The following is an 11774-nucleotide window of genomic DNA, read 5'->3' as shown; positions in this document are numbered from 1 at the left end:
ATCGAGCAGAATATAAGGTGCAGCACTGTAATGTCCCCATATGAGGACGCAGGGTCTAAGGAGGTTAAGGTAGTTTAATCATAATGCATAATGCAAATTAAATACATGATATACATACATTATATATAATGTATATACAACATATATTGTGAGATAAAATAGAAATCTATGTGGCCTATATCAGTGTCTTTCAACCAGTGTGCCGCGGCACACTAGTGTGCCGTGGGAGATCGTCAGGTGTGCCGTGGGAAATTATCCAGTTTTACCTAATATGCCACGAGTGTCTGTGCTGTAGTAGTGACTGGGGGCATAATCATGTAATACTCTTCCATATCACTAGACTAGATAGCAGCAGGTAGCGAATTGCATTGTACATAGAGACAAGAGAATTAAGCCGCGTTTCCATACGGAACGACTCGCCGCGATTTGACGGCATTTCCATTAGAATCAGGTAGACTTTGCCGGTCCTTTTTCCCTACTCACTCACCCGAGGTTCTAAGCGATCCGAGGCGATACAAAAATGTGACGCCGAGTACAGCATGCCACTGATTGGCCAGGGAGTGTGGTCACTAGCGGAGGCATGAGAGCGACTCCTTCACCAGAATCATTATTGAAACCCCACAGCAAGAAACTGGAGGCACGAAAAGCATAGGTTGAATGCACAGACCGACAGTTTGCAGCGGTAGTTTTGCAACATGAGAGCCATCTGAAACGCTCACACAGCATACATATTTTATAGTTAACAATGACTTATACATGATGATGATATTAAACTGGCATCAGCTGTGAGCTTGCCTCTATTTCCATGTATTGTTGTGTTGTGTTATTCCTGGTAATAGAATGCTGTTGGACAGAATAAGTTTGCAAAACACTGAAGTTTTCTACTATAAGACCACGTTGTGGCATTTGTTATGTTCAAGCTTGAAGTGGACATGTTACGTGCACTTTTTATTTGAAAGAAGATATATATTTTTTGTGTTTATTTGATTCCCATTTAAAACACTTTGATAAGAATGACTATATTGTTAATATAGTATCATTTTTAACATTTTTGGCTGGTGGTGTGCCTCGTGATTTTTTTCAATGAAAAAAATGTACCTTGGCTCAAAAAAGGTTGAAAAACACTGGCCTATATCATGACTTTTTGTGTATTCTTGTGATCCAAAAAAAAAACAGCTTCCCCACAAACAGACAAAACAGAGTACACACAGCTATTTTCTTTTCCCATTTCCTTTGAAATGTGGCTGTGTTGTGGATGTTCCTCTTACCTTGGGATATTACATAACTAGCTTTTGATCAGCTGTTATTACTTACCACAAAGATTATTCCTGTGGTTTCAGATGAATGTTTCCGAAGTCTTTATTAATCTTCTCTCATTAAGCACACTTGACAATTTTTGATTAAAAACACTTGAAATTTTCCTTGATTAAAAATGACCAAAAATCATAAATAAAAATCTAAAAAGGAAATTTATGCTACTGAAAACCATGGGGGGACTATTTTGTCTTGCCATTGTTAGCAGTGCAGAGAAATGTGCTTCGTTGACTGGGCGGCATCAGAGACAACAGTCCTGGATTGTTGTGGCCAGGCTTCATGCTTTAATGCTTTGCTGAAAGATGACTGAACTGTTGACTTGATGTGTTCCTTCATTGTTTTTTTTTTTTGCATCATATTTCCTTGTATTCTCCTTCCTTTCACCAAAACAAGCAGGGCAGGAGGAACAAGCTTCTGTGCCACAGTAAATCTAAAATGATATCTCTTTATTAACATGAATGGGAATGAATGGAAAATCATGCTGCTGTAATAAGCATAGCCTGCAAATGAATCCACAGCAACAATATGTCATTCTTTAACTGCATCTGATGGTCCAAACTGCTGTGGAATACTTTGATGTATCCATTTAATGTGATTAATGCTGGCATGAGGAGACTTTTGAGACATTAACTTGTATGGGGATTATTATTTATTTATATTTTATCTCATCTGTTTCTGTTAATTGCTGAAAAGTTTTCAGTAATCTTATCAGATCTGTTTTGAAAGCACAAGAAAGTTTATTTCAATAAACAGGGTATAATCAACAGGATTTAGGAAGCTGTTTATCATATCGACTCTGTGTTCTAAATTATAATCAATCCAGTCCTTTTTGGCCATTTACAATATTTTTATAGAACTGCTGCAATTTCTGCTGCCCCCTTGGGCAGATCTCGCTTGAAAAATACATTTTTAATGTCAATGAGACTGTTTACGTGCATAAATCAAAGATCTATAAAAGTCACTTTGCCAAAAACTGATTACAGCTTGTACCTTATGACAGAAATGTTATTTATGGCTCAAAATTACTTGATATCGTTCACGAGAGATATGTTTGACAGACTGACAGTCAAAAAGTCATTTAAAGCAGTCTAAATATCAGCAATCACCTTTTGACACTTGTGGGCCGCAACAACACAATGAAGCCACACCAACACCTGATTAAGGTTTACCAAAGGTTTGGTGTAAAGTGGTGCATGGATGAGTTGGCAAGTGCATGGCATGTAATGTATATGCAAAGCCAAATTAAGATGATAACTTAAAAGAACATATTTAAAATGTTCTTTCTTTGGTCCTTAGTTTAATATGTTTCATCTTGATTTTCATATATGGGAAGCCTGCTGTTCATAGTTCCATAGTTTGTATTAGAGTTTATTTCATTCTCTCCATGTTTCCTGTCCCATCCTCTTGTGCCCCCCCCCCCCCCCCCCCCCCCCCCCCGAGTAAAGTTCATTCATGTGCCTTCATTTCCTCCTGTCTTACTGACTTTAATTATCTTCACCTGCATCTCTTTATCCCACTGTGTCCTAATTCCTGGTTACCTTTTTGTATATAAATAGTGTTTCCCCTTAGGTCCTTGAGTTTCTTGATAAGTTTTTATTATTATTATTTATTAGGTTTTGCCTGAGCTTTGGCTAGCCTTCATTGTGTGTTTCTGGTTGTGTATGCGCCTGTGTGTCTGTGGATTTTTTCCACTTTATTTGTGAACTTTGTTTTGGACTTTTTGTTCATTGGCCTACATAAAGAGCTTGCCTTTTTTCACTCTGCATTGTCTGCATTTGGGTCCTAATTCCACACTTCATGATGAAAGCAGGGGTGCTGTGACAGCGATGGACAGGGCCTCGAAACGCAGGATTTAAATAATCCTGCAGAACACTGACCAGGTGCTCTGCATTCCCTGCAATCCTCTGCATCAATCAGGAAACTCCTGCAACACAAAGCACTCTCTTTTTAAATAAAATGCTTTTATACTTATTTCATGGTTAACCTAAAAACCTCCAGTGCATTTTGGTATTTAAGCCATCACCAGGAAGTTAAACAGATCTCATGAAAACACGTGGCTCTCTTATTGCACCAATAGGAACCTTCCACATGTGATGTTCCACCAAGGACAAACGTCTGACCCCGGTGAACATTCTTTTTTGCCGTACTAGAATAAATTGTAATTGCACATCCACAACAGTAGGTGGCAGTGGCGCTCTCATTGTCAGAGTGTGCGCAGTAAGTAATATGGTGCATTTTTTTTTTTGCCTACTCACAGCGCAGCAGAGTGGGGGTGGTGGGGGGCGCAAAAGGTTTTCTTCTTCCTAGGGGGGGCATAACAGAAAATAATTGAGAAGCACTGTTTTAGACAGACCTTGCTTTCAGTCACAGCGCACAGCAGATGTGGTCACATCAATTAACTGGAAAGTAATTGGCTCATGATTATGGGAAAAACTTGAGAGAGAAATCAAAACAGTATTATGAAAAAGGTTTATTTTCATTTGGGGGAATTTGTCGTAGGTTACCGACATATACATACATTCCTAAGACTTAATGCATTAAAGATCACAAATGAGTAAATGAACAAATCTAAGCAAATGTTAGCAAAGATGTAATCTGTTGCACAGCTGTGATAAAGCAGTAGCACATCATCATAAAGTTCAAATGCTAAATATTGTAACATAAAATATTAGCAGCCATGGAGAAGGTCTTGTTTTTATAATGGTTCAGCCACCCTACAAACAGGGTTAGAGGACCTCAGTGTGTGTGTGTGTGTGTGTGTTTCCACACGTACAGCAGAGGGCAAACAGGCCATCAGTGTATTTTTATGTCATCTAGATAACCCAGTTTAAATACAAAGACTGAAGCTGTAACAGATTTATTCTGATGAAACAGAAAATTAAGTTCCATAAGGAAGCTCTGTGATCACTCATCTGCCTGCTTATCTATTCTTTATTGTAGTGGCAATCCAACCACCAAAAGGCCATTTGAGGGAATTTGAAGCCATTTCAGACGCAGTTAGGTGAAAAGACTGAGGTCTGCGACGTCTGCTACTTTCAATGCTTTATTTGTTAGTCAAAGCTTAAACAACAGCTACAAAACCTGAGTGCATGACGACAAGATAAAAGGTAAGCTCCAAAAACAGGGCATATCCCTCAGAATCAACCACACAGTTGAAAAACTGTGTGGCTTCCTCCTGGCACGAATTCCCTACGCCTGTGCCCCTAAAGCCTTCCTTATATAGAGCAGGCATGCAATCTAAAAACTATGCCCCCTAGTGCCCAAGTGACACCACTACATACCAAAATTGGCTACAACATTTATATCACCTGCATTTTCCCATGCTCTTAAACTCAATACTGACATCATTACTGTAGTCCAATCATTTTCTTGCCTGCCTTCTCTAAGCCAATCAGCCTCATTCTGAATGCTTTAAATCTCATTGCTTTTCTTCCATTTTCTTCCATTCTGTCTTTCAGACTCATTTGTACAACCCACTGTGGGTTCTCCTCCTCATTGTGGTCACTCAGAGCCCCATCCAAGCATCCATCTTCAGCTCCACCGCTATCAGCTTCTAGACGGTGGAGGGGTCCTGTCCTAACTCCTGTCACCTCTGGGATTCTTTTTGCTATGGTGGATTATTGGAGTCTAATTTCAGACTCACTTAAGTTATTTCTGTATCTCAATAAATTGTCAATTTTTTTCCATGTGATCTCCCCTTATTGAACCATTTTTGTAGATAGAGCCAGAAAGCAATACCTAAACCAAAGATAGCACATGTCTGAGTTGGACTGTCTCCCAAGCAGTCCTATTTATAATAACATAAATAGAAAAGAAAGGTTACAAAGATAAAAGCTGTGACTCCTCTACAAAAAGCATGGACTGTATTCATTACATGAAGTGTTTTAGGAATAACATGAGATTTAAGGCCAGCACCTTATGGTAAGCATAGACAAATAAAGATATAGCTGAGCTCAAAGTGGCTACAAAGAGGAGAACACTGTGTTGATGTTCTTGTAAAAAATAACTTACTTACATTTATATATTTGCATTTGTAGAAAAAAAAAACATTCACAGCAATTAACCCTCTGAATTATGTACAATGCCAACTATTTATTCCTCTTTTTTTTCGTTCTTCTACCCATCTATGTCTCTCTGCCTCATAGAAAGGAGACTCCTGAAACTGCTTCCAGGTCATCTCCTTGGCCATGCCCTTATCTCTGTATAGACAGTACACTTTAGAAGGGCAGTGAATGCATTTCCCTGCCACTCCTGGGAAGCCTGTATGTATGTGTGGACTGTTTGGTCCCTGTTTCAGGTCCATGTGGCAGAATCTGCAGAGGCGGCCTGCTTGCTGGGACTCTGGCCATTTCCTCTTTTTTGCCCCCCCCCCCCCCCCCCCCCCCCCCCCCCCCCCACCCGTTTCTTAGTAGCTCGCAGTTCCCTCTGGAAGAATTCGGTTTGGGCAAATTCTTCAGTGGGATACAGAATCTGATGTGGAGCTGGATGGAGGGAGGGTGCACATTTATGGCAAGTTGTTTCAGAGTTTTTTGGTCCAGGATGAAAACTTCAAACTACTATGCTTGAGACTACATTTCAGCTTTAATTGCACATTTATAACAAGTGTTGTTTTAATGGATTTCAGTGATTCTTCTAACCCTGGCGCGTCTGCTCTTTGCCAGACTCCATTCAGATATATTTTGGTTTACTTTTCCAGTTTCATCCTAAAACATTACCAATTTTGAAAACAAATTATTTACTTAGCTGTATAACAGGTTTGATTTAAATGGTTTTCAGTGGTTCAAATCAATACATAATACATGGTGGTAAAAATTGTAATGTTACCTAAATGCACCCTTGCAGCCAGATAAATGACTTAATTAACTACAGATATAACAGGGGTGCAAAACGTGTGGCCCAAGGCCCAGAACCGGACCCTCAAAAGTGTGAAAACTGCCGTTAGGTCATCACATGCATTTCTGTTCTGAGTGTGATGATGATGCATTTTGATCTGGGCAAGCTGATGGAATCACAAAAAAATACTTTGTAGCCTTTTTTTCAAAGTGGGGTTTAACATACATTTTGTTGATAAGGAGAAATTCATAAAATACAGTTTTGTTTATTAAATTGCCAGAAATAACAGGAAATGCAACAGCATCTGTTAAGATAACACTCACTCTTTGCCTCAGCTACAGTACCAGTCAAAGGCTTGTTCACACATAAACCTCTCTCGGCTTCAAGACCAGCCTTTGAAGCTACTACCAATGATGCCACATGATGCCACTGATGACAGGGTAAGAAAATACATTAGAAGGTTTTGTAGGCAACTGGTACCTGGGAGATCTGCTAGCAACCGACTGAACCGACTGTCAGCTTCAAATCACATGAGCTCATAAAAAAAAGCCCCGTGTATTAAAAATAAAATGATTTTGAATGGAAAGTATCTCCAAACAAACCCAGACTCCCACAGTTAAAGGGAGCCTGTGCTTTTTATAAAAACAATAAATCTTCCTATTTTATAAATATTAGCTCTTGGCTTAATAAAAAATGTCAGCATTGCTCTTTAATGTACAGTATTAGTCTGTCACCACTTCTAATGTGGCTCAACAGGCAAAAATGCACGTTGTATTTAAAAATATCTACAATAATATTTGTGACACTTTGAGTTGTCGCCAGGATGTTTTGTGATACGTTTCTAAAAATCTCTGAACCAGAGAGATGAACCTACAGAGCAGAATGTCCACTTTCTGTTTCCATGTTGAAGCCAGATTTTCACAGTAAAAGCCCACCCTGTTACATGATTAAACTCTCAACAGAAAATAGTGATACTTTGCACTCGTAACTGGTAATAACAAATTTACCCTGAAAACTCAGTGCTCAGTCAGGCTGTTAGAGCCTGAAGGAAATGAGTTTTTATGAAGTTTCAAATATACTCATGGTATATGTTTGCTTTTACCATCTATACATTTATTTGCCTGAGAAATCTGTCTTAGACTGGAAAATAAACATAACTGATTAATGACACAGAAGCACATAATGTTTGGTGTCAGCCAGGCACAGTGTGTTCTTGGTGGGTATGTGTTTATCAATCTCAGATATTCGGGGCTCTGGTGATGGTCAGACGCAGACGTGGAGGAGACAACAAGGAAACCAAAACAAGTGATAAGGAGAAACTCTGAGGCCTCTGAGAAGTGGTTTAAAATGTGTTTTTCAGCAGTGAGAATGCAGCATCAAATCAGATCATTGCTGCCTGGATATTAAAAACGAACAAGTTTGTTTGGCTGCACTATAAACAGCCACACTGGCATCAAGCACCTCTTTCATGTCACATTAAACTGAGCTCTGCTGTTACCACAAATGCTGGAGAGCAAACCAAAATCTTTGGAAGTACAGCATGGGTGCAGTGTGTGTCTGATACCTCTGCGCTGTGGGGATGTCATCAGCTTTGAAGATGTAAAACAGTGTGTTTTTGTGATACAGCTTAAACTGCAGCTTCTGAGCTGGCCCGTTCTTCTCCTCTCTCAGGAAGAAGCCCAGCAAAGGTTGGCTCTCCAACGCCGCCACATCCTAGAAGGAAAAGGAAGCATTTAATACGTCTGGAAAAACTGCACAGTCTATAGGAAACCACAAGATGGCTCAGTGTGAGTACCTCGCTGGCAGCGTAGGTGTACAGGACTTTATTCTTTATGACAAACCACAGCCTCTTCCACTGCTTCTTGTTGCCTTTTGACCTGTTTAGATAGCCGCTCATGGAGGAGTTCTCTGTGCTGGCAGACACCTGGATAAACAACATCAGATAAATGAATCCTCCCAGTGCCAAAGATGCAAACTATCACACGGCTGACACATATTTAGCCAGTTTACCTCTTTCAGTGCAGCAGGAATCTTCTTCTGTTTTCTGGTGAAGGAGAAAGCTCCAGATTTGATGGGAGAAATTGATGTCGAAGCACAGCGGTCACCTAAAACATGGCAGAAAGTCGATATATAGAATAAAACATTACACCAAAAGTAAATAAACTACAACGTAATAAAGGACAAGGTTGTGTTTTTCATACTATAAAACCCTCGGCTTTCACATCTTTGCTGCTGTGGGCCTTTTCATGTCCTTCCACGACAGCAACTCTTAAAATGTGACATCCTGCTGCTGATTCTCCAGTGCAACCTTCCTCTTTACTTACTGTTCTCCTGCAGCTTTGCAAAGCAGTGATCACACACGCGAGCTGGTTGATTCTTTAAGTACTCCAGGTAGTATTTGTTGGTGGAGCACGCCTGACACACCACCTGTGGGATGGACATGGAGCTCCCGTGAGACGAGCCTCGTATAACACAAAAGGTGAAGGAGTAGCAGTTGTTATGGTGGTGCAGACCTTTCCACAGGCGCGACAGTGGTGCCTCCTCCAAGTGAGGGTGAACTCGCAGGTGCAGATCATGCACATGGTGGCCCTCAGGTCCGGGATCCAGATGGGAGCCTTTGAACCTAACGGGGCCTCGCTGTCAACAATGCCCTCTGCCTGAGGGCAGAAAGGCTTAAGGTTTATATGGAGGTGAAAGGTGAAATCTTCACACCTTACACCCACACAGACTTTGTGCTTTTACCTCCTCCTGACTTCGACTCGATATGAAGGTGATTTTCTTCTTCGTGTAGTCTTCTATGGCTTTGGCGATGGCCTCCAGCCACTCGTCTCTCTCGGTAGCTGAGCTGTGAACACAATCAGTACTTTTTTTGAGTTTACAGCTCACGACGCACAAAATCTGATGCAGTACTCGCCCGAGTGCTGACCTTGCAGACAGGATGAAAGAGCGCTCGACGCTTTCGATGTTCAGCTCGTTCTGATAGGCCTCCTGGCTGGGCTTACTCACCTGAAACACCAGAAAGCTGAAACTGCTGCTGCACACTCAGCCCGGGCGCATCAATAATTAACTACAGTCAATATTTCAGTGTAGATAAAACATCAAAACACACATTCAATGATTTTAGGTGTGTCAAACTCAAGACCTGCAGGCCACATACACCTCATAATAGAAAGACACTTTAAAAATGGTGGGGAAAAAACACATCAGTCTCTAACCTTCATCCCAGCCAGCGAGAGGACACTGTTGAGTTTATACTGGGCAGACTGGACTGGAGTGGTGTACATGAGAGCGTCATTAAACTGAAGAAATGAAAAGAAACACAAAAAAATGAAGCAGGCAAGTGCAAGTGCAGTGGTGAAGGTAGATTTCATTTCCTCGGCTGTGAGGAGGAAATCTGAGCTGTGGTGAATTCACCGGCTGCTCACCAGGAAAAACATCCGTGGCTGCATGACTTTCCTGGACAGCTTCATCAGAGTGCCCTCCTTCAGAAACACCTGCACACATGGACACATGCGGGGTGTGTGTTTGAGTGTGAGTTCAGGGGCCGATCGGTAACTTTATAATGTCACAAAGGTGTGACACACCTGCACAGTCACAGCCATTATAATAACCTCAGCTGACTGGATTGTGTTTAATCTCATTGAGAACATACAGCACTATTAATTAACAGGCCAGGCACACTTTAGTTCAACTGCTAATTATTATGTAGAGATGGTGCTCTAATTTTGATTACTACATGCCATGTTAACACTGCTTGTGTTACTTATTTGTGTTAATGTTCCTTAACCAAGTGTGCACGGGTACGTCGGCATATGTGCACTTCTTTATGTGTGGCTTTTATCCAAATTGTCAAGCACTTTCTCACTGTGTTTTATGCTGTTATATTATTACTGTTAATGGTCCTTATATAATCTACAACAATAAAACTCTGAATGCAACAGTGCAACAGATTGTCGGGGCCTTTTGAGACGCACCCTGCCCGGCTGGACGATCTCATGGTGCCCATTGAGGCTGTACTGAATCTGCATCAGCTTCTGAAAGTTATCCTGCAAAACAAACCAACAAACAGCTCAAACGCTTTTCCTTCACCGCAAAACGCTGAAAGGCTTTAAAGGGAGCCAGGTGTTACCCCTTGTTTCATGATGTCGTTCGCGTGGTTGGCCACTTCCTTCACGATGCTGAGGGCAGCTGCGTGGAGAGCAAAGATAAACCGTCACTGTTACTGTGTCCGGCACAAAGGCGGAAAACAGGGAGCAGTGAGCGATGTCCTTTATCTAACCTTGTATGTCTTTGTAATCTTTAGAGTCCTCTGGAAGGTTCTTCAGATAATCTGAGAAGCAGAAAGTGGGTCAAATTTAGGGAGAAGTTTGGCTTTCTGTCAGAAAGGACAGATTAGATTAAACTTTATTAATCCCTTTGGGAGGGTTCCGTCAGGGAAATTAAAGTTCCAGTAGCACTTTTTACATTATACAAGCAGAGATACAGTTGGAAATATTGTGAGTCAGAAATATGCAAGAATATACAAGCAAAAGAACAAATAGATAAATAATAAGCAAAGATACAACAAGACAAAGAAGATATAAGATGGCTGACAGATGAAGTGTTATTGCACCTTGATACTGTCCATTGTCCAGTTCTGCTTTACATTACATTGTGTTTGTAGTCAGGCTCAGGCTCAGGCTGCCCCCCCCCCCCCCCCAACACACACACACACACACACAGTCCTCCTGTTACCCCTCCTCCCTCCCAAAGAGGAGTCTGATGGCGTGGGGGACAAAGGAGCTTTTCAGTCTGTTGGTCCTACACTTGGGAAGGAGCAGTCTGTCACTGAACAGGCTCCTCTGGTTACTGATGACCGTGTGCAGAGGGTGACTGGCATCATCCATAATGTCCAGTAGTTTGTCCATAGTCCTCTTCTCTGCTGGCACCAGAGAGTCCAGCTTCATGCCAACTACAGAGCCGCCCCGCCTGATCAGTTTGTCATGGTCCTGGAGTATTTGTGTGAGTGACTTTAAGTCTTAGTGATACTGTTGAGTTTTTGGTTCTATTTTTGACTTTATTATTACACTTTACCCACTCTGCCTCTGCATCAGCTTCAGTTTGCTGGGTTGCTTTGATGTTTAGTATTTGTCTGTGCATGTGTGGTGGGTGCATTGTAATGTAAACCCCTTTAGTCTTTGGTAAAACAGCACTTTGGTCGACTGTTGCTGTGTTAAATGTGCTATATAAATAAACTTGACTTGGTGAAGCTTCAGTGAAGTCTAGTTTTATTTTTCTTATAGCTAACTAATGATCTCAGAACATGCATGAGAAGGAAAATGTAAGTACTTTTTACTGAAACATAATACCATTTTTCCCTCCTTGATATAAGAAGGATTTCATGTCATGCTCAGTGTGCAGACAGCGGGCCTATTCCAGGAAGCATGTTCAACAAACTCTGAGTTGATCAACTCTGAGATCAGTAACTCTGAGTTTCCCATTCCAGAACAGCTGTTCAGAGTTGGTTCAATCAACTCTGAGTATGTTCACCCTGAGTTAGCTCATGCAAAAAAGAAAGAAAGCCATCATCAATGGAGCTCTGATACCAGGATTCACCATGGCAATGGGTAAACAAAGAGCGGAGCCTC

General features: G+C 41.2%; 1 protein-coding gene across 1 annotated transcript; it reads right to left on the bottom strand.

Moving 5' to 3' along the window:
* Nucleotides 1-3096: 3096 nt before the first annotated feature.
* On the bottom strand, nt 3097-11093 carry LOC115799947 (FYVE, RhoGEF and PH domain-containing protein 6-like). Its single transcript, XM_030757236.1, has 15 exons — nt 10952-11093; nt 10427-10477; nt 10277-10335; nt 10122-10193; nt 9573-9641; nt 9363-9446; nt 9074-9153; nt 8890-8992; nt 8661-8804; nt 8472-8574; nt 8158-8252; nt 7943-8071; nt 7712-7860; nt 3570-3617; nt 3097-3238 (listed from the first exon to the last, which is right to left on the bottom strand). The coding sequence occupies exons 1-15, from the start codon at nt 11091-11093 to the stop codon at nt 3097-3099; spliced, it is 1470 nt and encodes a 489-aa protein (XP_030613096.1).
* Between the last annotated feature and the right edge of the window lie 681 nt (nt 11094-11774).

The sequence above is a fragment of the Archocentrus centrarchus genome, chromosome 20 (assembly GCF_007364275.1).
Source record: "Archocentrus centrarchus isolate MPI-CPG fArcCen1 chromosome 20, fArcCen1, whole genome shotgun sequence".
Taxonomy (NCBI): domain Eukaryota; kingdom Metazoa; phylum Chordata; class Actinopteri; order Cichliformes; family Cichlidae; genus Archocentrus; species Archocentrus centrarchus.
Note: the sequence above shows the minus strand (reverse complement) of the source record. Positions and strands in the feature narration are given on the sequence as shown.